Source organism: Ornithorhynchus anatinus, chromosome 4, assembly GCF_004115215.2.
Source record: "Ornithorhynchus anatinus isolate Pmale09 chromosome 4, mOrnAna1.pri.v4, whole genome shotgun sequence".
Taxonomy (NCBI): Eukaryota; Metazoa; Chordata; class Mammalia; order Monotremata; family Ornithorhynchidae; genus Ornithorhynchus; species Ornithorhynchus anatinus.
The window spans coordinates 57,975,544-58,001,931 of NC_041731.1; the positions used below are offsets into that span (position 1 = coordinate 57,975,544).

The window sequence follows — 26,388 nt, forward strand, 5'->3', positions numbered from 1 at the left end:
GGTAGATATGTTCTCTGCCCACAAGGAGTTTACAGTTTAGAGGGGGAAACAGGCATTCAGATAAATTACAGATATGTACACAAGTAGGAAGCAACATAGCCTAGTGCATAGAGCCTGGGTCTGGGAGTCAGAAAGACCTTAATTCCAGCTCCAACATTTGTCTGCTGTGTGACCTTGGTCAAGTCACTGAACTTCTCTGGGCCTCTGTTCCCTCATCTGCAAAATGGGAATTAATACTGTGAAGCCATGTGGGAAATGGAATGTGTCCAACCTGATTTGCTTGTATTATCTACTCCAGCTTGTAGTATAGTGCCTGGCCCATAGAAAGCGCTTAACAAATGCCATTAAACAATTTGCCATGGGCCTGATGGTGAGATAAATTAAGGGTACAAAATCAAGTGGGAAGTCAATGCAGAAGGGAGAGGGTGTAGGGGAAATGAAAGCTTAGTCAGGGTAGGCCACTGGAAGAGATGTGATTTTAGTAAGGATTTGAAGACTTCCCTTTTCCAGTCCTGCACTCCATTTGCCACTTCCTCACACCCTTGTCCTGTTCATTGTTGAGGCATTTCAAACAGGTAACAGGTAGCAAATATTTTATTTTGATTCGTTTGGTTCGTTTTGCAGAGAGTTGGAGAAAGGGTTGAGCATATCAAAGGAGGATTCTCAGTCCCCTAAATTTAGCTGCAGGCACACACTCACGTTACAAGATTTCATATCCCAAATCGAAACTTGGCTGCCCCACTTTCCTCTTTTTCTTTATTTGGAGTCAAAATTGGTTTTATTTCATTTGGTCTTAGCTAAGCTAAGCCTTTATCTTCCCTCACCCTCTTAATTCTAGGTATCATTAGACTTCGTAGACACCCTCTGCCTAGACTTAAGGGTCCTCAGTACATACTAAACATCTCTGCAATCGACGACAATTTTTCTGGGGGTCGATCGTCTCTATGTAGCTTTGCCCAAGTTGTTGTGGAAATTAATGACGTAAACAACCACAAACCTGTCTTCAGAAAGGTGAGGTGTATTGACCTAATTTTCCCTAAACATCACCCCACCCTCACCCCATGCCTCATTTCTTTCCCTTGAACTAACTTTAAGAGAGAGGTTTTGGGTGGTATATTTTATGTGGTCCTAGTGAGTTTGGTTGCTGAGTGTTTTTGAAATATTAGAACAGGGTCACTGTTCTGTCCTGTCTGATAATTGTACCAAATGTGTTTCATTTTAAGAAGCAACATGGCCTAGTGGCAAGAGCACGGGCTTGGGAGTGAGAGGATGTGGGTTCTAATCCCAATTCTGCCACTTGTCTGTTGTGTGACCTTGGGCAAGGCACTTCACTTTTCTGGGCCTCAGTTCCCTAATCTGTAAAACAGGGATTGAGACTGTGAGTCCCATTTGGGACAAGGAAGGTGTCCAACATGATTATCTTGTATCTACCCCAGTATTTAGAGTAATACTTGGCCTATAGTAAGAATTAAACAAATACCGTAAGGATTATCATCTCTGAGGCTTTCTTTTTGTTTCCAGTGTGCTCAGTACAGCAGAAGCACCTGGGTGCTGGAGAACCAGCCTCCAGGCACCTTTGTGCTACAGGTGGAAGCGCAGGATGCAGACCTTGGTCTGAATGGCGAAGTAAAATATGGGATTATACACAGGGACGGCGTAGCCCCAGGGTTCAGAATCGATCCAGACACAGGTGAGGGCACTGCTTTCTGTGGCCTCCAGCATTAATGACATGGGGTGAACAGGAAGAGGTGAATTGTGTCCATTCATTCAATCATATTTATAATCACTTACTGTGTGCAAAGCACTGTACAAAGCACTCAGACTCTGTGATCTGGGAATGCCTCTCTCACCCAATTGGCTAATTATGAGACACAGCCTTGGGTCTTCAACACAGCTGAACCCAGCTTCCTTTAAAAAAAAAAAATAGTTCAGCCACTAGGCTCTTTAACCCTAAGCAGCCATCTACAGCTGTCAAGACCTAAAAGTTGCAATTTTAAGTCAGAACATCACAGTTCTATTCAGTGGTTGGGAAGTTATACTGAATAATACAGACATGTCTCGTTGTGATATTTTGGTCTTGAAGTCGCACCCAAACTGGCTATTTCGGTCTCCCTTGGGTGCGTAAATAACCAGTATGGGGTGACTTGTCCGAATTGACGCTCAGGGGTGTAACACAGAAAGGACTCTTCCCTTTCCAGGAGTCATTGTTACCGCTCGGACCTTTGACCGGGAGAAGCAGAAAGCCCATCTGCTCTCCATTAAAGCCTCAGACCAAGCCCTGGAGCCTCTGATCGGACTGTGCCGAATCACCATTTTCATCGCTGATGCCAACGACAATAGTCCAAAATTTCAAAACAGTCACTATCAGTGTGAGGTTTTTTGGGTTTTTTTGGTGGGGGTGGGGCGGGGGGGCGGTTTTACTGCATTTGCTTTCTAGGGCCTCACAAGCCAGACTGAGGGGAGGTTCCCAAGGAGGAAATTCAGATGGACAAACAATATTTGAGAGCAAACAATCAGTTAGTATATGTATTGAGTGCTTACGGGGTGCAGAGTGCTGTACCAAGAGTTTGAGGAGAAGTATACCATAGCAGAGTTGGCAGTTCTATATAATCTCTGTAGTTAAAGAGTTTAGAGTCCAGTGGGGGTGACAGTAAAATAAATTACAGATAGGGGAAATGGCAGAGTGTAAGGATATTTACCCAAGTGCTGTGAGGCTGGGGAGAAGGGTGATTATCAAAGGGTTTAAGAGGCACAGACCTAAGTGCATAAGCCACCCAGAAGGTAAGGGTGGGGAAAAGAGTTAGTCAGGGAAGGTTAAGATTTTTGTTCTACATGGAGGATGGAGGGAGGATTACTGGAGAGAGAGAGAAGAGCCTTTTTCCACAGCAGGGATTTATATTCTTGTAGCAGAATGGAGTGCAATTGGGTCTGGGATCAGGCCTGGGATGAACCTAGGAAAGAATAAGGGTGGGGCCAGATCAGAGCAGAAAAGAGGGTTAATTTGGGGTAGGGACTAGGACTAAAACCAGGGTTAGCACACGGGAGGCTGAGATTGGAGGTCTAAGCCAATCTCATTCAGGCCCCGGGTTCATCAATCTGTCATTGGTATTTTTTGAGCTCTTACTGCATGCAGAGCACTGTAATAAATACCTGGGAAAGAACACTACAACAGAGTTGGTAGTTGTGATCCCTGCCCACTAGTTTACAGGCTGCAGGGGGAGACAGACATTAATCAATCAGTGGTATTTTTTGAACACTTACTGTGTGCAGAACAGCATGCTTCAACACTTGGGAAAGTAGACTGCAACAGAGTTAGATGTGATCCCTCCCCCCTAGGAGCTTACAGTCTAGAGGGGAAGACAGACATTAAAATAGATTATGGGTAGGAGAAATAGTAATAATAATCATAATAATTGTGGCTTTTAAGCACTTACTACATGCCAGGTACTGTGCTAAGCGCTGGGGTGGATACAAGCAAATCAGGTGGGTCTTCTGTGGGTTGGTTTAACCAGGTGAAACAGGGTCCGGCTCAGTAGGCATGTGGACAAACCCAAGCTTTTGCTTAAACAGAGCCCAATGAGTACCAAATCAATTAAGAGAACCTGAGAACCGTCCACAGCACGGATTAACATCAAGACCATATGCATAGAGTTGTGGATAGAGCACGGGCCGGGGAGTCAGAAGGTCATGGGTTCTAATCCCGGCTCTGCCACTTGTCTTCTGTGTGACCTCGGACAAGTCACTTCACTTCTCTGGGCCTCAGTTACCTCAGCTGTAAAATGGAGATTGAGACTGTGAGGCCCCACATGGGACAGGGGCTGTCCCAAGGACTGTCCAATTTGATTTGCTTGCTTCCACCCCAGCGCTTAGTACAGTGCTCTGCACACAGTAAGTGCTCAATAAATATGATTGAATGAATGAATGGCACATTGTAAGTGCTTACCAAATGCCATCATCATTATTATTTCCCCTTCTCCGAGTTTCTGCAGACTTCCTCCCTGAAGACACGGCAGTGGGGACGAGTTTTCTCCAGGCAGCAGCACGGGATGCTGACCTGGGGGCGAACGCGGCCATTCGGTACTCCATGTCCTCATGGGGACAGGGCCAGGAATCCCTCCAGATCGACCCCGCCACAGGCTGGCTCTATGTGAGCCACCCCGTCTCCCAGGTTCGGGGCCAGGTCCGAGCCGGCTCGGGGCCTCAGATGGGGTCGGGCTGGGTCGGTGGTCGGGTGCGTCGTCCCCTTCATCTCTCCCCTGGAACTTGAGGTGAACATCTGTTGGCAGGTGCCTCGGATCGGCTGCCGCATCGTGGCGACGGACGGAGGGAACCGGAGCAGTACCATGGAGCTGAATGTGACTGTCACCGGCGTTCTCCAGCCTCCCCCTGTGTGGGAGCAGGGGGACTACTGGATCTCCATCCCAGAGAATACCACGCGGGGCACCAGGATAATGGTATATAATAATAATAATAATTATGGCGTTTAAGTGCTTACTATGAGCCAAGTCCAAGTGCTGTTTTAAGGTTAGCACTTTAGACACAGTCCCTTTCCTGCGTGGGGCTTGTAGCCTCATGGGCTAGCTTCTCTCTCTGGGCTTCAGTCTCCTCATCTGTAAAATGGGCATTAAGACTGTGAGCCCCAGGTGGGAGCAGGCCTGTATCCAACCCATTTACCTTGAATCTACCCCAGCGCTTAGTACAATGCCTTTCACATAGTAAGCGCTTAGCAAATAAAATAATTATTATTATAGTTATTATCATTATATAGGGAGTTTAGGAAGGGTATTTTTCCACAGCAACCCCACAGGAGAGTAGGATCCCAACAGAAAGTGCCCTACCTGGAGGTGCCGCCTGTATCCGGCAGCCTGTATGTTTGAGCCCCCACACTGCCTATTCCAAACTGGCCTCCTCTGACTTGAGAAAGTGACATTTGTCTTTGTCAGGGTCATTGCCTAGGGCTCTGACTGGCTCAGCGATCGATCGCTCTCCGGAGGCATTTGTCAGAGTGGGCTGAGCAAGAGCAGCGGGAGGAGCCGAAGCACAGGAGAATGGAAAAGAGGGGCCAACCAAGAAGGGTGGGAGCTGGTGCCTGGGAAGGGAGCCAGGCTGAGAAGGGAATACTCTGGGACGGAACAAGAGCACTGGAAGGGACAGCGTTGGTGAAAGGAGTAGGAACAGAAGCTGGGACAAATGCAGAGATGCTTGGATGCAGACCAACAATTTCTATTAGAAAATCTATCTTTCTGGGTTCCAGTGATGTTCTATGTGTGCCCTTCAGACTCTCAAAGCGATATCTCCTTTTGGAGATCCGAGGGTGACGTACGACCTGGAGGAAGGAAGGATTCTAGAGGCAAACACCCCCATCCACTTCTACCTCAAACCAAACCGGCTGGACGGATCTGCTGCTCTCCTGGTGGCTGAATCTCTTGACTTTGAGACCACCCCTTTTTTCACTCTGAGAGTGAGGGCACGGAACTTGGCTCCAGTTCCGCTGGCCTCCTTCACCACCGTCTACATTAACGTAACTGGTAAGGGGATAATCGTAACCAAGCAGGGCTCTTGCTACGGAAATTCCAGACCTTCTGGTTACTTTCTGGCTGTCAATGGAGGCAGGACATCCAGTGGGGGAAGAGTACTGAGGCAGGAGTCAGGGAGAAATGCTCCTAGTTCCATTCCATCGATGGTTCAATCAATGGTATTTCATTCATTCAATAGTATTTATTGAGTGCTTACTATGTGCAGAGAACTGTACTAAGCTCTTGGAATGTACAATTCAGCAATAGACAGAGACAATCCCTGCCCATGGATGGGCTCACAGTCTAATCGGGGGAGACAGATGGACAAAAACAAGACAACTTAATCGCAATAAATAGAATCAAGAGGATGTACACCTCATTAACAAAATAAATAGGGTAATAAAAATATATTCAAATGAACACACTGCTGAGGAGAGGGGGAGGAGCAGAGGTATTTAAGGAGTGCTTACTGTGTGCAGAGCACTGTACCACGTGCTCACCCCAGTGGGTGGCGTAAGGGATGCCACCATCTTGCACTGAACCTCAGCTTCTCCTAGGCTAGCCAATTTGGGGGAGAAATCTAAAGACAAGCAATTGGAGTAAGTAGTAATAATAATAATGGTATCTGTTAAGCACTTACTATGTGCCAAGCACTGTTCTAAGCGCTGTGGGTGGGAGGGTGGATACAAGGTAATCGGGTTGTCCCACTTGGAGCTCACAGTCTTAATCCCCATTTTACAAATGAGGTAACTGAGGCACAGAGAAGTTAAGTGGCTTGCCTAGGGTCATACAGCAGAAAAGTGGTGGATTAGAACCCACGTTCTCTGACACCCAAGTCCATGCACTTTGCACTAAGCCACACCACCACACCTACTCTGGGGAATAGGAGTCTTACCATTTAGGTCAAAAATGTGTTTCATCCTTAGTGTGCTCTTAATAGAAACGGTGTTCCAAACATCCACTGGTTAATTTGATTTAGGAATCGTTAGTTTTGCAGCGGTGGTTTTTATGGTATTTATAAAGGGCTTACTGAAGCAGCGTGGCTCAGTGGAAAGAGCCTGGGCTTCTGAGTCAGAGGTCATGGGTTCGACTCCCGACTCTGCCACTTGTCAGCTGTGTGACTGTAGGCAAGTCACTTCACTTCTCTGGGCCACAGTTACCTCATCTGTAAAATGGGGATTAACTGTGAGCCTCACCTTGGACAACCTGATGACCCTGTATCTACCCCAGCGCTTAGAACAGTGCTCTGCACATAGTAAGCACTTAACAAATACCAACATTATTAGAAGCAGTGTGGCTCAGTGGAAAGAGAACGGGCTTTGGAGTCATAGGTCATGGGTTCGAATCCCAGCTCTGCCACTTGTCAGCTGTGTGACTGTGGGCAAGTCACTTAACTTCTCTGTGCCTCAGTTACCTCATCTGTAAAATGGGGATGAAGACTGTGAGCCCCACGTGGGACAACCTGATTCCCCTGTGTCTACCCCAGCGCTTAGAACAGTGCTGTGCACATAGTAAGCGCTTAACAAATACCAACATTATTATTATTATTATATCCCAGACACTGTATTAAGCACTGTTCCTGTCCCACATAGGGCTCACAGTCTTAATTCCCATGTTACAGGTAACTGAAACACAGAGAAGTTAAGTGATTTGCCCAAAGTCACATGCTTTTCCACTAGGTCATGCTGCTTCTCATTTTTTTCACTTCATATTCAGCACATAGGGGAGGTTATGTACAGCACTTATGTATATATCAGTAATGTATTTAAAATATTTGTTTCCTCCTCTAAACTGAAAGCTCATTGTGGTCAGGACACATAGCCTCCAATTCTGTTGTATTGTACTTTCTCCCCACTCCAGGCCATACTGCACTCTGCAGCCCAGATCATTTTTCTACAGAAACATTCAGTCCATGTTTCCCCACTCCTCAAAAAAAATCCAGTGGTTGCCCATCCACCTCCGCAACAAACAAAAACTCCTCACTTTTGGCTTCAAGCAGTGCATCACCTTGTCCACTCCTACCTCACCTCACTTCTCTCTTTCTCCAACCCAACCCACACACTTTGCTCCTCTAATGCTAACTTTCTAACTGTGGCTCGATCCTATCTCTCTCACCGCCAACCCCTTGCCCACGTCCTGCCTCTGGCCTGGAACGTCTTCCCCCCTCAAATCTGATAGACAATTCCTCTCCCCACTTTCAAAGCCTTATTGAAGTCATATCTCCTCCAAGAGGCCTTTCCTGATTAAGCCCTCCTTTCCTCTTCTCCCACTCCCTTATGAGTCACCCTGACTTGCCCCCTTTATTCATCCCCATTCCCAAGCTCCACAGCACTTATGTAGATATCCGTAATTTATTTATTTATATTAATGCCTGTCTCTCCCTCTAAACTCTAAGCTTGTTGTGGGCAGGGAATGTGTTTGTTTACTGCTCTCCCAAGTGCTTACACTCAATAAGTAGGATTGATGGACTTACTGACTAGTTTCCCAAATGCTTATTACAGTGCTTGATTGATGGATCATTGACCCTGTAGCTTTAAGGACACTGCATCTCCCAGAAGCCTTGAATATTGTAACCTCTGAAGATTGTTTCACCTTTCTGGTTCTCCTCCTCTCTCTCTGGCCGCATATTCTCAGTCTCTTTCACTGGCTCCTCCTCTGCCTCCCACCCGTTAAATATAGGAGTCCCTTAGAGTTCAGTTCTGGGTCCCCTTCTATTATCTATCTACACCCACTCCCTTAGAGAACTCATTCTCTCCCATTGCTTCAACTACCACCTCTTTGTGGATGATTCCCAAATCTTCATCTCCAGCCCTGATCTCTCTCCACCTCTGCAATCTCACATTTCCTCCTGCCTTCAAGACATTTCTACCTGGATGCTCTGCCGTCACCTTAACTTAGTCCATAACAGAGCTCCTTATCTTCCCACCCAAGCCTTGTCCTACCCCTGACTTTCCCATCACTGTAGATAGCACCACCATCCTTCCCGTCTCACAAACCCATAACCTTGGAGGTATCCTTGACTCCTCTTTCTCATTCTACCAATGTATTCAATCTATCATTAAATCCTGTCAGGTCAACCTTCACAATATTGCTAAAATCCACCCTTTCCTTTCCATCCAACCTACCACCCTGTTAATCCAAGCACTTATCCTAGTCCACCTTGATTACTCTATCAGTCTTTCTGCTGACCTGCCAGCCTCCTATCTCTCCCCAATTCAGTGCATATTTCACTCTGCTGCCCGGATCATTTTTCTACAAAATGTTCAGGCCACATTTCCCATTCACATTTCCCCAAGAACCTCACTTGGTTGCCCATCCACCTCCACATCAAACAGAAACTCCTTACTGTTTAAAGTACTCAATTACTTTGCCCCCCACAACTCACCTCGCTGCTCTCCTACTACAACCCAGCCTGCACACTTCACTCTTCTAGTTCTAGCCTGCTCACTGTGCCTTGATCTCATCTGTCTCACCGCTGACCTGTCGCCCACATCTCTGACCTGAAACACCCTCCCTCTTCATATCTTACAGCTGATTGCTTTCCTCCTTTTCAAAATCTTATTGAAGGCACATCTCCAAGAGGCCTTCCCTGACTACACCTTCATTTCCTCTTCTCTTACTCCCTTGTGTGTCCCCCTGATTTGCTGTCTTTATTCATCCTTCCCTCAGGTCCACAGCACTTACGTATGTATCTGTAGTTCATTTATTGATATTAATGTCTCTCTCCCCCTCTAGACTGAGAGCTTCTTTGGGGCAGGGAATGTTTCTACCAACTCTGTTATTTTGCACTCTCCCAAGCACTTAATACAGTGCTTTGCACACAGTAAGCACTCAATAAATATGAATGAATGAGTGAATGAATTTTCAAGGGGAGAAGGGGAAAGGAGAAAAGAAGAAAATTTTCAGAAAAATTCTGAAATTTAGTCTTGCCATTAGACTCAAAAAAACAATCTTCCACAGAATTTTCCAAGCTTTCTCCACATTTAATATGACTCTAGTAATAGTCCATCTACTAGCCATTCCAGTAATTGGTCACTGATGGTCAGTGTTTTGGGTGATTAAAATTCAGATTTGTACAAATCCAGATTTATTTCGGGTTTCTCTTTCATTTTTTCATTGTTTTTGGGGGTAGGTGGGCATGGTAATTATAATTGCATTAAAGGTTTCCAACCTCCTTTTGCAGATGTCAATGATAATGTTCCATTCTTTACGTCTTCTACTTATGAAGCGGCTGTACCTGAAGGGGCAAAGATTGGCACAGCAGTTGTACAGGTTTTAGCCACTGATTTTGACTCTGACCTACATGGAAAGGTTGGCATCATTTCCTCTAAAAGATGATTTTCATTTTACTTGGGAAGCTAGTTCATTGGTCCCTCATCTCTTCTCCCACTCCTTTATGTGTCACTCTTGCACTTAATCATAATAATAATAATTATGGTATTTGTTAAGCACTTATTATGTGCCAGGCACTGTTCTATGCACTGGGGTAAATACAAGAAAATCACATTGGAAACAATTCCTGTCCCTCATAGGACTCACAGTCTTAAATCCTCATTTTACAAATGAGGCATCTGAGGCACAGAGAAGTTAAGTGACTTGCCCAAAGTCACACAGCAGCAAGTGGCAGACCCGGGATTAGAACCCAGGTCCTTGAGACCCAGGTCCTTGAAGCCTGTGCTGTGTCCAATAGGCCACACTTATTCACCCTCCTTCAGCTCCACAGCACTTATGTACATCTCTAGACCGTAAGCTCGTTATAGGCAGGGCACGTGCCTGCTAACTCTGTTGTACTGTACTGTTCCAAATGCTTAGTACAGTGCTCTCCACATAGTAAAAACTCAATAAATATGTTTGATCTCCTTAATTTAATTATTTGTATCAATGTTTGTCTCTCCCTCTAGACTGTAAGCTCACTGTGGGCCGGGAACACGTCCACCAACTCCGTTGGTACTGTACTCTCCCAAGTGCTTAGTGCAGTGCTCTGCAAACAGTAAGCACTCAGTAAATACAATTGATTGATTCATTCATTAAATCCAACATGTGTATCTGCTCATAGGGAAAGTGTTTTCCCTGAAAAGATAAGCCATGAAGGGATCAGGAGATATCACTTGAACACCTAGTGCATCGGTTGTAAGAAGCACTGAGAAAATCATGCTGTATTAGAAAGACCACCTTCTGGTACTGATTTGTGGCTTCCTCCGAGGGATTTTTATTGCCCTTTTTTGTCTTTGGAAGTTGATGGGAAATGTTTAACTCAAAAGTCTTGTAGTCAAGTACCTCACTTACTATGCCTTTCTATATCTATGCCTTTAATTCTATCATTGATTACCCTAAGATTTACAGCCAGATTTCAAATCCAAGTGATCAGAGTATTTGAGGTGTTTCAGGACCAGCATGCTCACCCTGAGCACTAAAGAGTACTTGGAGTTGAAGCTGCATCCTTATGTGAGGTGGTACCAACTTAGGGATAGGTGTGAATGTAAGCCCTAAATTTCTGCCTTTATGGGTGATCAGAAGAATTAGAATGAAATAAGAACTTTTCCACAGAGAATGTATTAGGGGAAAAAATGAAGAAAAATGGAGAGTTAATCATAACTTCAATATGTCTATTCTCAGGTCCAGTATGTCATACTGAAGGACCCCGCTGGAGACCACCAGTTCTTCACCATTAACCCCAGGACAGGGGTCATCTTCAGTGAAGCATCTTTTGACAGAGAGGAAAAAGGCTGCTATTTGATTGAAGTACAGTCCCGGGACTCCTCTGAATCTGCTAAGCCAGGCATGCTTGGGCAGCCGAACACAGGTATATTGGGTTTTTTCCAGGAGCCTGACCAGAAACACACTGAAACAGAGGTGCCAGTTGCATACAGTTGAGGAAGAGCATCACCCACTTGACATTGTAATAACAGGGTGGAGCCAGAGTCAGAAGGTAATGGGTTCTTATCCCGGCTCTGCCACATGCCTGCTGTGTGGCCTTGGGCAAGTCACTTCATTTCTCTGTGCCTCAGTTATCTCTTCTGTAAAATGGGAATTAGGACTGTGAGCCCCATATAATAATAGCAATAATAATGATGATGGTATTTGTTAAGCACTTACTATGTGCCAAGTACTGTTTTAAGCACTGCTGGGGAGGTGGGTATTCAAGGTAATCAGGTTGTCCCCCGCCGGGGCTCACAGTCTTAGCCCCCATTTTTCAAATGAGGTAACTGAGGCCCAGTGAAGTGACTTGCCCAAAGTCACACAGCTGACAAGTGGTGGAGCCAGAATTAGAACCCATGACCTCTGACTCCAAAGTCCATGCTCTTTCCACTGAGCCTCACTGCATATGAGACAAGGACCATCTACCCCAGGGCTTAGTACAGTGCCTGGCACATAGTAAACACTTAACAAATACCACAATTATTATATATTATGAATAGGGTATTATTCCTTTAGCAGGGATAAACTTCCCCAGCTCCCGACTGTTCGTCGGGGTATCTGCTTTGGGAGGGAGGTAGTCCCTTGACTCTCCAGGATCTCTCTTCTCCTGGTGATAAATGCTGGGTTTCTTTCATCCTTTTCAGACAGAGCCTGTGTGAGGATCTGGGTCATTGATGTCAATGACAATGCTCCAGCCTTCCTTCAGCCCATCTACAAGGCCAGGATAGAGGAAGACAAGAAGCGGGGTCACGCTGTGATAACTGTGACAGCTAAGGACAAAGATGAAGGTATGGGAACTGGCCCAGAATAGCCCTTACCCTGAAGCTACCTACTGCTCTCCCGTGCCGGGGTGGACAAAAAAGTGACTCATTAAATTAATTCATTCATTCATTCAATCGTATTTATTGAGCACTTACTATGTGCAGAGCACTGTACTAAACACTTGGAATGTACAGTTAGACAACAGAGACAATCCCTGCCCAATGACGGGTTCACAGTCTAAACAGGGGAGACAGATGGCAAAGCAAAGCAAAACAGAACAAAACAAAACAAGACAACATCATCAAGATAAATAGAATCAAGGGGATGTACAGTTATGTTACCTGTGATCTCTGTTTCCAGGGCCCTGAGTGAAAGAGAAGCAGTGTGGCCTAGTGGATAGAGCACAGGCCTGGGAGTCAGAAGGATCCGGGTTCTAATCCCGGCTCTGCCACTTATCTGCCGTGTGACCGTGGGCAAGTCACTTCGCTTCTCTGGGCCTCAGTTACCTCATCTGTAAAATGGGTGTTAAGGCTGTTTGCCCCATGTGAGACATAGACTATGTCCAACCCTATTTGCTTATATCTACCCTAGTGCTTAGAACAGTGCCTGGAACATAGTAAGTGCTTAACAAATACCATAATTATTATTATTATCATCATTTCTCCTCTGGTAGTGACCACCCACTGAGCCAACTCAGCAGCTGCCTAAATCATCCCCAGAAAGTCCTCTGGTGCCCCACTTCCAAGGCTACACTAGGCAGCTGGAATGAAGACTTGGTAGCTTGAGGTGCCCTTGTATGTCTGAGTGGGATTTCTGTGCTCCAGAATGGGGTATTTCAGAGAGGATCAATCAGTGGTATTCCTTGAGTACTTACTGTGTGCAGAACACTGTACTAAGCACTTGGGAAAGCAGACTATAACAGAATTGGTAGATGCGATCCATGCCCACAAAGGAGTTTACACTCTATGGAGGGCGACAGACACTAAAACCAATTTCTGATAGGGGAAAGTACAGAGTTATAAGGCTATGAACATAAGTGCTGTGGGTCTGGAGGGGTATTAAAGTGCTTAAGGGGTACACAGCCGAGCGCACAGTCGACAGTGAGGGAAGTGGGATAAAGGAAATGAGGACTTAGGGAAGGCCAGAGAGGAGTGCCTAAATTACATCTAAATTAGTTACACGACCCCCCCGAACACTCTCCTGTTACCACCCAGCCCTCACACTTTGCTCCTCCAATAATAATGTTGGTATTTGTTAAGTGCTTACTGTGTGCAGAGCACTGTTCTAAGCGCTGGGGTAGACACAGGGGAATCAGGTTGTCCCATGTGGGGCTCACAGTCTCCATCCCCATTTTACAGATGAGGTCACTGAGGCACAGAGAAGTTAAGTGACTTGCCCACAGTCACACAGCTGACAAGTGGCAGAGCTGGGATTCGAACCCATGACCTCTGACTCCAAAGCCCATGCTCTTTCCACTGAGCCACGCTGCTTCTCCAATGCTGCTTCTCCAATGCCAACCTATTCACTGTAACTTGATCTTGTCTATCTCACCGCCGCCCTCTGGTCCACATCCTGCTTCTGGCCTGGAACGTCCTCCCTCTTCATTTCTGACAGACCATTAATTACTCTCCCCACTTTCAAAGCCTTATCAAAGACACATACGCTCCAAGAGGCCTTCCCTAAGCCCTCTTTTCCTTTTTTCCCACTCCCTTCTATGTCACCCTGATTTGCTCCCTTTATTCACCGCCCCCGCCCCCCTGCTTCAGCCTCACAGTACTTATGTACATATGTGTGGTTGATTTACTTATATTAATGTCTGTCTCACCCTCTAGACTGTAAGCTTGTGGATAGGCAATGTGCCTATTATATTGTTATTTTATACTCTCCCAAATATACCTGTTACATTGTTATTTTATACTCTCCCAAGTGCTTAGTCCCCCTCTCAGGATCACACCTGGAGAGTTTCCAGGCCTCTTCCAGTCTTGGGAGAGAGAGTCAAGCAGAGGCCTACCCATTCCATTCCTAGCTTGGGCAGTGGCTAGCGAGTAGAAGGCAATCTGCTACCAGTCAAAACTCACCCATGCTGGGCAGCAGCGGTATGGGAGAGAGTCAAGGGCGGAGACCTGAGTTTACTGTGCGGAAGGCGGCATTGGTAAGCCACTTCCATATTTTTACCAAGAAAACTGTATGGATCCACTACCAGAACAATTGCAGATGGAGAGCGGGGCGTTCTGGGAGAGATGTGTCCGTGGCATCACTATCGGTCAGAAACGACTAAACAGCACAAGCGCTTAGTACAGTGCTCTGCACAAAGTAAGTGCTCAATAAATACAACTGACTGATTGATAAGGCCATGGGCTTATGATGTAGAATTGCCCCTGAGGAATTTACGAATGGACAAGTTCTAGATCAGGAGTTATTAACCTATCCCCTGAGTCCCTCTTGGTCTAAATCAGCCCATCAACCTGTCATCGCACGTTCCAGTTTCTCCTGGGCACGTCACCTACCCTGCTTCCTTGACCAGCTGGCTGCCTCTAGAGAGCCTGGAGGTAGAGGAAGAGGAGAAGGTGTAATGGTGTTTATTGAGCACTCCCTGAGGCAATGCACTGGACTAGCCTCTTGGGAAGGATCAACAGAATAAGGGGACAAAGAATGATGCTGAAAGCAGAAATGAGTTCAAATTTCAGAAAAAAAAGCTCTCCTCAGAGCCATGGCCCTAAATCCTAAACTTTCCCCTGTGAAACAGTTTCTGCTCCCTATTTCTCCAATTCCTTTTCAATCAATCAGCCATATTTATCGAGTGCTTACTGTGTGCAGAACACCATACTAAGCGCGTGGGAGAGTAGAGTATAACAGAGGTGGTAAACACACTCCCTGCCCACCACACGCTAGTTTTCTATCTGCATACCATCTTTCTTCCAAATTTTCCAGGGCGTTTTACAATCCACATGTGTGGAAGAGGGTCCGAGGGGCACCCCGACAGCCCCACCTTGGTAGAAGCAGAATCAAAGGGGAGGTAGCGTGTTAGCAGGCTTCATTTTACCCACTTCTTGTCTGCTTGAAAGATGTGTTTTAGCACTAGCGGGCCAGGAGGCATGAATTAACGGACTGAGCTGTATGTCCTACCTCAGCGATGCTGCTCTGCCCACTCTTGGCTTCCGTAACTCTGGCCAGCACGTGGTAGTGGTGGTGTTGGCTCTCGTCATCCACGGGGCTCTGCTAGACGAAGCTGTACAGGTCGAGGCTGAACAAACCACTGGGATTTGTCACTGGTGAATACAAGAGAGGCTGCCTCTGGAAAGACAAAGCTTGGACCACAGCTGCCCTAGCTTTCCTCTACCTTTCCTCTCCTCCCCTTCTCCCTCTTGGAAAATTTTCCCAAGATGGTAAATGTCTGCCAACACTATCAGAAATCTCAAAAATGGAGATTCACAAACAGTTTTCTCAAAAAATGACCCTGAATCTTGCTTTCCTCGAGTTTTTTCTCTGTCTCCTTCTCTCCCTCTCCTCCTCTCTTTCTTTCTCTATCGCCTCATTTTTTCTTTCTTGTCTCCTTTTTTCTTCTCTTCTCACTGTCCTAAGCTAACTCTCTCTGTCTCTCTGTTTCTCTTTTCCTTTGGACTTTTCTTCCTTTTCCCACCACTGAGGCTCTGAAGCTGAGGAAGAAAGAGAGGGCATCTTTGGATATTGCCTTAGTCAAGAAAGCTGTAGCTAGTGAAAAGAGCACTAATGAGATTGATTTCAGAATCTGCTGGCCAGACTTCAGGATTTTTTGTTTAATGGTATTTGTTAAGTGCTTATTTTATGCCAGACACTGTACTAAACACTGAGGAGATACAAGCTAAACAGGTTGGACACAGTCCATGTAATAATAATAATAATGTTGGTATTTGTTAAGCGCTTACTATGTGCAGAGCACTGTTCTAAGCTCTGGGGTAGACACAGGGGAATCAGGTTGTCCCACGTGGGGCTCACAGTCTTCATCCTCATTTTACAGATGAGGGAACTGAGGCACAGAGAAATTAAGTGACTTGCCCACAGTCACACAGCTGAGAAGTGGCAGAGCTGGGATTCGAACCCATGACCTCTGACTCCAAAGCCCGTGCTCTTTCTACTGAGTCACGCTGGGGCTCATAGTCTTAATCCCCATTTTACAGATGAGATAATTAAGGCACAGAGAAATCAAGTGACTTGCCCGAGATCACCCAACGGACAAGTGGTGGAGCCGGGATTAGAACCCAAGTCCTTCTGACTTCCAGGCCTGTGCTCTACCCACTAAGGCCACAGGCTCATTGACCTGTCCCTGTTCCCACGGCAACAACACTTCTTATTAGAGTTTCCGTGCAGGGCCAAGTACCAAACTGAGGTACCAGATCACATCCGGCAACGAGAGAGGTACCTTTGACATGGATCGCCAAGTCGGCACCGTCTTCGTGGCTCAGGCTCTAGACTACGAGCAGGAGCGGCTGTACAGGTTGCGATTGGTGGTTTCGGATGGCAAGTGGGAGAGCCACACTGAGGTTCTCATCCATGTGGTGAACCAGAATGATGAAGCCCCGCTGTTTTCCCAGAAGGAATACCACCTTCACGTGCTGGAGGAGCTGAGGGAGCTGCCCATAGGGATTTTGCAGGTAAACATCCCTCCTCCTAAAGGCGATTCGTTCGGAACAAATGTCCGTTCTTCTACTGCGCCCTTTTCAGAGCCATCTTGTCTTGGCTGTGGGATTGTCTTCAATCAATCAGTTGTATTTATTGAGCACTTAATGTGTGCAGAGCACCGTAGTAAGCGCTTGGGAGGGTACAGTATAACAGAGGTGGTAGACATTTTCTTTCCCCACAGTGAACTTATTGTGTTGCCTGCATGTGCTCGTTCAGAATCTCACACTTCATTCATTCATTCAATCTTATTTATTGAGCACTTACTGTGTTTGCCCCGACTCAAGGTCTGAGGTGGCTGATTTGGTGTAGATCACCGATGCTATTGTGAATCCTCACCATGTAGTTTTCTGGCACACAACTCTCCTGATAGGTCTCTGTCCCATTCAGTCATTGTGGGAAAAATGCTCATTAGATCCAATTCTCAGTTCTCAATATATTGTATTCATTCAATAGTATTTATTGAGCGCTTACTGTGTGCAAAGCACAATTTACTAAGCGGTTGGGAGAGCAGTAAAGCAATGTAACAGGCACATTCCCTGCCCACAACAAGCTTACCATCTAGAGGGTGATGCGGGAAAAGCTGGGCTTTCCCAAGTGCCAGGACTATTGGGGTAGTCATCTGGATGGAGGATCTTGGAAATGCTGTGGAGGAAGAACCAAAGGATTTGGTGACAGACACAAATGTGAAGGTTGAAAGAGAGGAGTGACTCAAGGATGATATCTGCAAACACATTTAACCAACATGATGGTTGATGCTGCTGGTGTCCTGATTTCATTCACCGTTGCTACTATAATAATTTTTTTCCCCACTGTTGCGACCTTAATTCTGTAAACCACAGTGGCTAGTGAACACATGAGTAGTTTCTTGGCCGTGAACTGACACACCATAATAATATCCATGATATTTCTAAAGTACTTCCTATATGTGAAAGCACAGTGCTCAGCACTGGGATAGATACTGATCATCAGTTCGAAAGCAGTCCCTGCCCCACATGGGTCTCAGAGTGTAAGAGGTGGAGAGAGCGAGTATTATCCTCATTTCACAGATGAAGAAACTGAAGCTCAGAGAGTTTAAGAGACTTGCTCAAGGGCGCACGGCAGTTCAGTGGCCGAGCTGGAATTAGAACTGGGTTTCTTGACTTGCAGTCTTCTTGTTCTTCCCACTCGAGCTGATCGCCTCTCCTGCACGTCTCATCTCTCACTAGATTATAAGCTCCTTGAGGGCAGAGATCACATCTACTAACTCTGTTGTACTCTCCCGAGCACTTAGTACTGGGCTCTGCATAGAGTAATAAATAAAATAGTAGTAATAAATAATAAATAAGTACCACTGATTGATCCCCGTGTGTAATTAATTCCACCTCAGGTTTTTGCCATGGACCCTGATCAGGAAGCAGACCAGACAGCTCTCCGATACTCCCTCCGCGGACAGGGCACCGGTGGTGAGTTCCTCATCGACGAGGTAACGGGTCAACTTTCTTCGTGGAAGAGCTTGGACCGTGAGAAGCGTTCAGTCTGGCATTTCCTCGTCTTGGCCACTGATGAGAATGGGGAGGGGCTGACCGGCTTTGCCGACGTGGTCGTTAAAGTGGACGACATAAATGACCAGGCCCCTTTCTTCCTCTGTGCCACCGATGACTGCTTCGTGGGGCACGTTCCTGAGGATGCTCCGGCGGGCACAGCCGTCCTAGATATGGCTGCGGTGGACTTGGATGACCCCCGGGCAGGAAAGAACGCTGCCCTCGCCTACCGGATTTCCCACAGTGCACAGAACGACACCTACCTAGACTTGTTCTCTGTCCATCCCACCACCGGCACCATCTACACCCTGCGGAAGTCACTCGACCGGGAAGAAAGAGACGAGTATCTGGTGGTGGTGGAGGTGAGAGATGGTGGGGGACTCACGGGAACAGGAACAGCCACCATCTTGGTGTCAGATGTCAATGATCACGCCCCCGTCTTCACCCGGGATGTGTACACGGCCTCCGTCTCTGAGAGCGCTGACCCAGGCAGCCAAGTGGCTGTCGTATCAGCCACCGACTGGGATGAGGGAGAGAATGCAGCTGTGACCTTCAGCATCCTGGAAGGTGATCCGGAACGGAAGTTTTTCATGGAGACCGACAGAGGCTCCAGGCGAGGCTGGATCCACCTGAGGAAGAAGCTGGATTTCGAGAGGCCCCACGAGCGGGTATTCAACTTAACCCTCCGGGTGGAGGATGCGGACTTCTTCAGCCTGTCCCGCTGTGTGGTCCAGGTGGAAGATGCCAATGACCACGTGCCCACTTTCTCCCCGCCGCGGTATGATGTCCCTGCTCTGCGCGAGGACGTGGCCTTGGGGACTGTAATAGCTCAGGTCTCCGCCGTGGACCTGGACTCGGGACCGAATGGCCGGGTGTCTTACCACTTGCAGGACCAGCCCTACGCAGGCGGCCGGTTTTCGGTGGACGGCGATGGCAGGGTGAAGGTGGCGGGACCTCTGGACCGAGAGGCCGTGGGCCAGCACCGTCTGGTGATCCTTGCGGTGGACGAGGGCCGTCCGGCGCTGACGGGCAGTGCCACCGTGCTGGTGACCCTCCGGGATGTCAACGACCACGCCCCCACCTTTGAGGTCCCGTACCGGCCGGTGGTGTGGGAGAACACTGCCGCCCCACGGGTCGTCCCGATGAATGAGACGTCTCCTCTGTTGTACGCCATGGACCGGGACTCTGCGGCCCATGGTGCCCCGTTCTCCTTCCATCTGCTGAGTGGCACAGCACCCTTCAGCCTGCGGGATCTCCACAATGGGAGCGCCCTGCTCACGGCGCTGAGCACCTTTGATCGGGAAGTCCAGGAGACTTTTCACCTGCCCATCCTGATCACGGACAGTGGCGACCCCCACCTCAGCGCCACCCACATGCTCACTGTCACCGTTGGAGACAGGAACGATCATGCTCATGCCCCCGGGCACCTGGAATGTCTAGTCTACGCCTTTGAGGGTAACATCTCCCCTTTTCTGCTTCATTGCACTGGGCCAGACTAGGGATGACCTGACGTCACCTTTGACCAGAGAAAGCATGGCTGCGGCACCTCTCGGAGCTCATGGAGCCTGTTCTCTTAATGTTAATAATAATAATTGTATTATTTTTTAAGCAATTACTATGTGCCAGGCACTCTACTAAGCACTGGGATAGATACAAGTTTAATCAAGTTGAACACAGTCCCTGTCCCACATGGGGCTCATAGCTTTAATCCCCATTTTGCAGATGAGGTAACTAAGGCACAGAGAAGAGAAGTGACTTGCCCAAGGTCACACAGCAGGCAAATGGCAAAGCTAGGATTAAGACCCATGACCCTCTGACTCCCAGGCCCGTGCTCTGTCTACTAGACCATGCTGCTTCTCTACCACTATGCTCAGTGAGCAGCTACTTTGCCAGAAAGAGAGACAGACTGTGAGCTTGTTGTGGGCAGGGAATATGTCTGTTTATTGTTATATTGTACTCTCTCAAGTGCTTAGTACAGTGCTCTGCACATAGCGAGAGCTCAGTAAATATGAATGAATGAATAAATGAATGAATAAATGAATGAAAGTGAAGCTTACTGTCCGAGGAGATGGGTTTTTAGGACATGTGGATGAAGGATGACATTAGAGAAGCAGTTTGGCACAATGGATAGAGCATGGGCCTGGAAGCCAGAAGAACCTGGGTTCTAATTCTGGCTATGCCACTTGTCTGCATTGTGAACTTGCATAGGTCACTTCACTTCTTTATGCCTCAGGTACCTCATCTGTAAAATGGAGATTAAGACTGTGAGCCCCACGTGGGGCTGCTACCCGGATTATCTTTCTATAGAAACGCTCTGAGCATGTCACTCCCCTCCTCAAAAATCTCTAGTGGTTGGCTATCAACCTTCGCGTGAAGCAAAAACTCCTCACTCTTGGCTTCAAAGTTCTCCATCCCCTGGACCTCACCTCCCTTCTCTCCTTCTAAAGCCCAGCCCACACACTCCGCTCCTCTGCCTCTGCTAACCTCCTCACGGTGCCTAGTTCTCACCTGTCCCGTCGTCGACCTCTGGCCCACGTCCTACCACTGACCTGGAATCCCCTCTCCCTCCTCACATCTGTCAAACCAGCTCTCTTCCCTGCTTCAAAGCCCTACTGAGAGCCCACCTCCTCCAGGAGGCCTTCCCAGACTGAGCCCCCCTTTTCCTCTGCTCCTCCTCCCCTCCCCATCTCCCTGATTCCCCACAGCACTTGTATATATTTGTACATATGTATTATTCCATTTATTTTATTATTGATGTGTACATATCTATAATTCTCTTTATCTATTTGATGGTATTGATGCCTGTCTACTTGTTTTGCTTTGTTGTCTGTCTCCCCCTTCTAGACTGTGAGCCTGTTGTTGGATAGTAATTGTCTCTATCTGTTGCCAAATTGTACTTTCCAAGAGCTTAGTGCAGTGCTCTGCACACAGTGAGCACTCAATATATATGATTGAATGAATGAATGAATGAATGAATGAATGACAGGGACTGTGTCCATCTTGAGAACCTTGCATGTACCCCAGCGTGTAGAAGAGTGATTGGCATTTGATACGCACTTATGTACCATCATTTTTATTTGCGTGGTCCTTGGTGAAGATGCATTTTTGAAGTTTGTCAAACTGGGAAAAAGCTCTGATTTATGACTTCAAATGCCATCGACTCTCTAGCCCGAAAGGTTTTCTGTAAATTAGAGCTGTGCAAGCAGCTCATGTGAGACAAAGAACAGCCCACTGTGTCATCTAAGCTATAAAGTGATACCTGAAACAGCTGCCCCATCTCAGATTTTCCAACTCTCCCTCACTTGAAACTCTCTGTATTCATTCACACTAAAGTGTTTTGTTCACACCAAGCAGGAAAGTTGGCGTAGAGAGAAATGTTTTGGAAGGGATTTGATTTAGACTTCTTGCGCTCAGAAAAAATTTATATAATCAATGAATGGTATGTTGAGCACTTACTGTGTGCAGAACATTGTACTGTTTGCACTGTACTAAGAAACACACTATTTGTGATTGTCTGTCTTTCTCCAGGATTTAGGTCTTTGGTATGAGGTTTTTAAAGTCAAATCCCACTACAGTATGTGTAAAAGAAATTGTTCCAAATGGAGGGCATTGAGGTTACTGCTTGTGTGTGGGTATGTAGGGAAGCAGCATGGCGTGGTGGATAGAACCCAGGTCTGGGAGTCAGAAGGTCATGAGTTCTGCCACTGTCTGCTGTGTGACCTTGGGCAAGTCACTTCACTTCTCTGGGTCTCAGTTACCTCATCTGTAAAATGGGGATTGAGACTGTGACCTCCACATGGGACAGGGACTGTGTCCAACTCAATTTGCCTGTATCCACCCCCGCACTTACTACAGTGTCTGTCACATAGTAAGTGCTTAACAAATGCTATTATTATTATTATGTATGGGGGCACAGGGGAGCAGGGAGGTCTGTGATGTTCCTACTGGATTCTGCCCAGCTGGGTAATGTATGTGTTTGTTCCATTAGGCAACCTCCCCACGATGGTCCTGGGTCAAGTCCATGCTCTAGACGTGGATGTCTGGGATGAGAAGACCTATCACTTGGAAGGAAAAGCCTCCAGGTACCCTTGATGCAAAAAGGTTGTGGGCAGGGAATGTACAGTACAGTGCTCAATAGATACGATTGAATGAAAAGCATTAAGTAAACTTTCTCACTACACTTCTGCAAGGTTATTACAGGATTTTAATTTTCCAATGCTCAACTCTCTCTTCCTCCACAATCACAGACCTATTGGGAGTCATTTTAAAATATAGACTTGCCATTCTTCACATCCCTAGAAAATCACATCTTACAAATCCCAGAACTAGCATTGACCTTTGTCAAACCGCTCAGTCAGTCAATGAGTGATATTTTTTGGGCCCTTACTGTGTGCTGTGCGTTGAACTAAACACCTGGGAGAGTACAATATAATGAAGTTGCTAGTTGCGATCGCAGCTCCCAAGAGCTTATAGTGTAGAGGGAAAGCCAGACATGGAGATAAATACAGCTAGAGGAAATGGCAGGATTTAAGGATCACCTTAAAAGTAGGGAGAGCAGATGTTTTCCTTTCCTTTCTCATACATCAACACCATTATCAATGGTATTTATCGAGTGCTTACTGTGTGCTGAGCACTGTACTAACAGGAGAGTACAATACAACAGAGTTGGCAGACACATCATCCTGCCCTCAACAAGCTTACAGTCTCAAAGCTTCCCGTCTCAGAGCACCACCATTCTAACGTCTAAATGACTTTTTTGGTTTTTGATATTTCTCTCACTAGAGAGCCCTATCCATGGTTTCATAGGGTTTTTCCAATCTAGAGAAGATCTTCTAAGTTCAGATTCCAAGGAGTTGGCTTTACGTGTGGATGTAGACAATCTATAGAATAATTAACTGATGCCGTGACACTGTCTCTCTCCCTCTTCCCTAAATCCCTTGTTCAATCTGTTTGCTGCAGGCACTTTTTCCTTAATGGCACCTCTGGTATATTGAGTATCAAAGAAGGTATCCCCCCAGCAACTTACAATCTTGAAGTGAAAGTTTCAGATGGTGTCTGGCCAGATGTCATCTCCACTGTAAAAGTCATCGTGAAGGAAATCAAAGAAGATGCCATCCGTAATGCAGGCTCCATACGAATTCCAAGTAATATTTTGCGACTTTCATAATAGTAATAATAATTATAGTGGTATTTAGTAATAATAATGGTGGTAGCTACCAGAATGATTGAAGGTGGAGAGCAGGGTGTTCTGGGAGAGAAGTGTCCGTGGTGTCGCTATGAGTTGGAAACTACTTGACGACATAAGACCAGTATGTGCCAGGCACTGTACTAAGCTCTGGGGGGGATACAAGTAAATGGAGTTGATGGAGTTGGACAGAGTCCCCATCCCATGTGGGGCTCACAGTCTCAACTCCCATTTTACAGATGAGACAACTGAGGCCCAGAGAAGTGAAGTGACTGGCCCAGGGTCACAGAGCAGACATGTGGCAGAGCCGGGTTTAGATCCTATGACCTTCTGAATCCCAGGCCTGGGTTCTCTCCACTTTGCGAAGCACTTTCTATCTATCAAGGATTGTTATAGAGGGTGCTGGTTTAGATACAAGATAATCAGGTCCGACATGGGGTTCACAGTCTAAGTAGGAGGGAGAACATGCATTCATGCTCAGAACTTTGTCTTAACGGGCTTTATAAACCTAGACTGTGTTTATACTTTGGATTATTACATGGGCCTCCCACATTTATTTTAGACTGCCATGCCTTGCATCTAAAAAGCACTTTTCCTCTAGGCTGTAAGATTATTGTGGGCTGGAAACGTGTCTACCAACTTTGTTATATTGTACTCTCCCAAGTGCTTAGTACAATGCTCTGCACACAGTAAGCACTCCATAAATATCAATTGATTGATTGATTTTCCTTATAGAAGTTGAAAGCCTATGAAGAGCTGAACCTGGGCATTTTCGTTCTTTGCAGAGTATCATTCAGTCAATCACTAGCATTTATTGAGCGCTTAATGTGTGCAAAGCACTGTAGTAAGTATTTAGCACTACAGTAGAGTTGGTGGACACAAGGAGCTTATAGTCTAGTGGGGGAGGCGCACATAAAACTACATTAGAGATAGGGGAAGCAATGAAGTATAAGGACGTGTACATAAGTGCTTGGGATGAGAATCAAAGGGGAACGGACCAAAGTCAAAGGCGACGCAAGCGATGGGAAAACAGGGTGGGGAAATGAGGGGTTAGTCAGAGAAGTCCTCTCTGGAGATATGACGGAGGAGGTATGATTTTAGTAGGGCTTTAAAGACGGGGAGAATAGTGATCTGTGGGAACATTTCTACATCCATCCCATTGTCCTCCCCAGCCCTGCTGTCATAGTAGAGTGTCATAGCAGAAGGCATTTCGCACTGGCCCTTTTCCTCCCCAACCCCTCCTTTTATAAAGCCGCCTGTCAATTGAGTTCCTGGCCAGGGTGGTTTGGAAGGGAGAAGCAGCATGGTCTAATGGGTAGAACATGGGTCCAGGAGTCAGAAGGACCCAGGTTCTAATCCCAGCTTGTCTGCTGTGTGACCTTGGGTAAGTCACTTCACTTCTCTGGGCCTCATTTCCCTCACCTGTAAAAGGGGGATTAGCACTGTGAATCCCACATGGGACAGGAACTGTGTCAACCTGATTAGCTTGCATCTACTCCAGTGCTTAGAACAGTGACTGGCAGATAGTAAGCACTTAAATGCCATAAAAAATAAAGGGAGGTGAAAGTCAACTTCCTGACAATGGGGGAGGGCATTCTGTTGTACTCCCTGAAGGCATGGGCCTTGATAGAGGTCCTATTGGATTGGCACAGACCCTCACCCAGGATGAACATAGTGAGTGCAGCTATCTCCCCACCAGACCAAGCAGCCAGAGGGAGGGGTGGGAAAAAGACTAACTGGAGGTGCAAATCCCTCCCGCCGAGGACGTTATTCTAGCAATCAATTGTATTTGTAGAGCACTTCCTGTGTGCAGAGGACTGTACTAAGCTCCTGGGAGACTACAATACAGTGGAGTTGGTAGACAGATTACCTGCCCACAACAGGCTTAAGGTCTAGAAAGGAAGACAGACATTAATATGAATAAATAAATTACAGCTATGTACCTGAGTGCTGTGGTGCTGAGGGAGGGGTGAATTAAAGGGTGCAAATCCAAGTGCCCGGGTGACACAGAAGGGAGTGGGAGAAAACGAAATGAGAGCTTACTGGGGGAAGGCCTCTTGGAAGAGATGTGCTTTTAATAAGGCTTTGAAGGTGGGGAGACTGGTGGTCTGTCGGATATGAAGAGGTAAGGCATTCCGGCGGCAAGATGTGGGTGAGAGGCTGGTGGCGAAATAGACGAGAGATCAAGGGACAGTGAGTAAGTTGGCACTAGAGGAGCAAAGTATGCAGGCTTTGTTATAATAGTGTTGTTGTAGTAATGTAGGTGTGGGGGGGGATGTAGGAGCTGAAAGGGCCATAATAAATGAATCTCCCCTGTCGTGGCATAGGATTGTTTTCTACAGCGTCAGAGGGTCAAGGATTTTCCTGCTGTCATTCCAGATCTCACCGCGGAAGATTTCATATTTCAGCCCCCTGGTCAAGACAGCAAGTATAATCAAGTGAAGAAAGTACTCTCTGAAATCATTCCAGTTCAACCTGAAAACATTGATCTCTTCAGTGTCTTGGATCACCAGGGCCAGAGTCAAGGAATTGACATTTGGTTTGCAGCAGGCGGGTCCTCCTATTATAAAGCAGAAAAGCTGAACGGAAATGTGGCTGCAGCCAAAACGCAAGTATGCAGATATCCCTGTCCCTCTCCCCATGCCCTGGAAATATAATAATACTACTAATAGTGCTTGTTAAATCCTTACTATGGGCCAAGCTTTGTACTAAGCACTGGGTTAGGTACAATATCCTCAGCTCCTACATGGGGCTCAGAGTCTAAGTAGGAGAGAGCATGGAGATTGAATCCCAATTTTGCAGTTGAGTGAACTGAGACAGAAGTTAA

The 26,388-nt window shown here is 46.6% G+C and overlaps 1 protein-coding gene across 1 annotated transcript in view; it reads left to right on the forward strand.

Moving 5' to 3' along the window:
* Positions 1-26,388, forward strand: part of LOC100075702 (neural-cadherin-like) — a 69,684-nt gene that overhangs the window by 15,312 nt on the left and 27,984 nt on the right. Inside the window, exons 8-21 of the mRNA XM_039911974.1 lie at positions 839-1,011; positions 1,522-1,690; positions 2,199-2,369; positions 3,990-4,168; positions 4,287-4,454; positions 5,279-5,528; positions 9,700-9,827; positions 11,133-11,319; positions 12,080-12,223; positions 16,545-16,828; positions 18,223-19,831; positions 22,365-22,458; positions 23,336-23,520; positions 25,941-26,173. Of these exons, the coding sequence (XP_039767908.1) occupies positions 839-1,011; positions 1,522-1,690; positions 2,199-2,369; positions 3,990-4,168; positions 4,287-4,454; positions 5,279-5,528; positions 9,700-9,827; positions 11,133-11,319; positions 12,080-12,223; positions 16,545-16,828; positions 18,223-19,831; positions 22,365-22,458; positions 23,336-23,520; positions 25,941-26,173 (3,974 nt within the window). The remainder of the gene's footprint in view (positions 1-838; positions 1,012-1,521; positions 1,691-2,198; positions 2,370-3,989; positions 4,169-4,286; positions 4,455-5,278; positions 5,529-9,699; positions 9,828-11,132; positions 11,320-12,079; positions 12,224-16,544; positions 16,829-18,222; positions 19,832-22,364; positions 22,459-23,335; positions 23,521-25,940; positions 26,174-26,388) is intronic.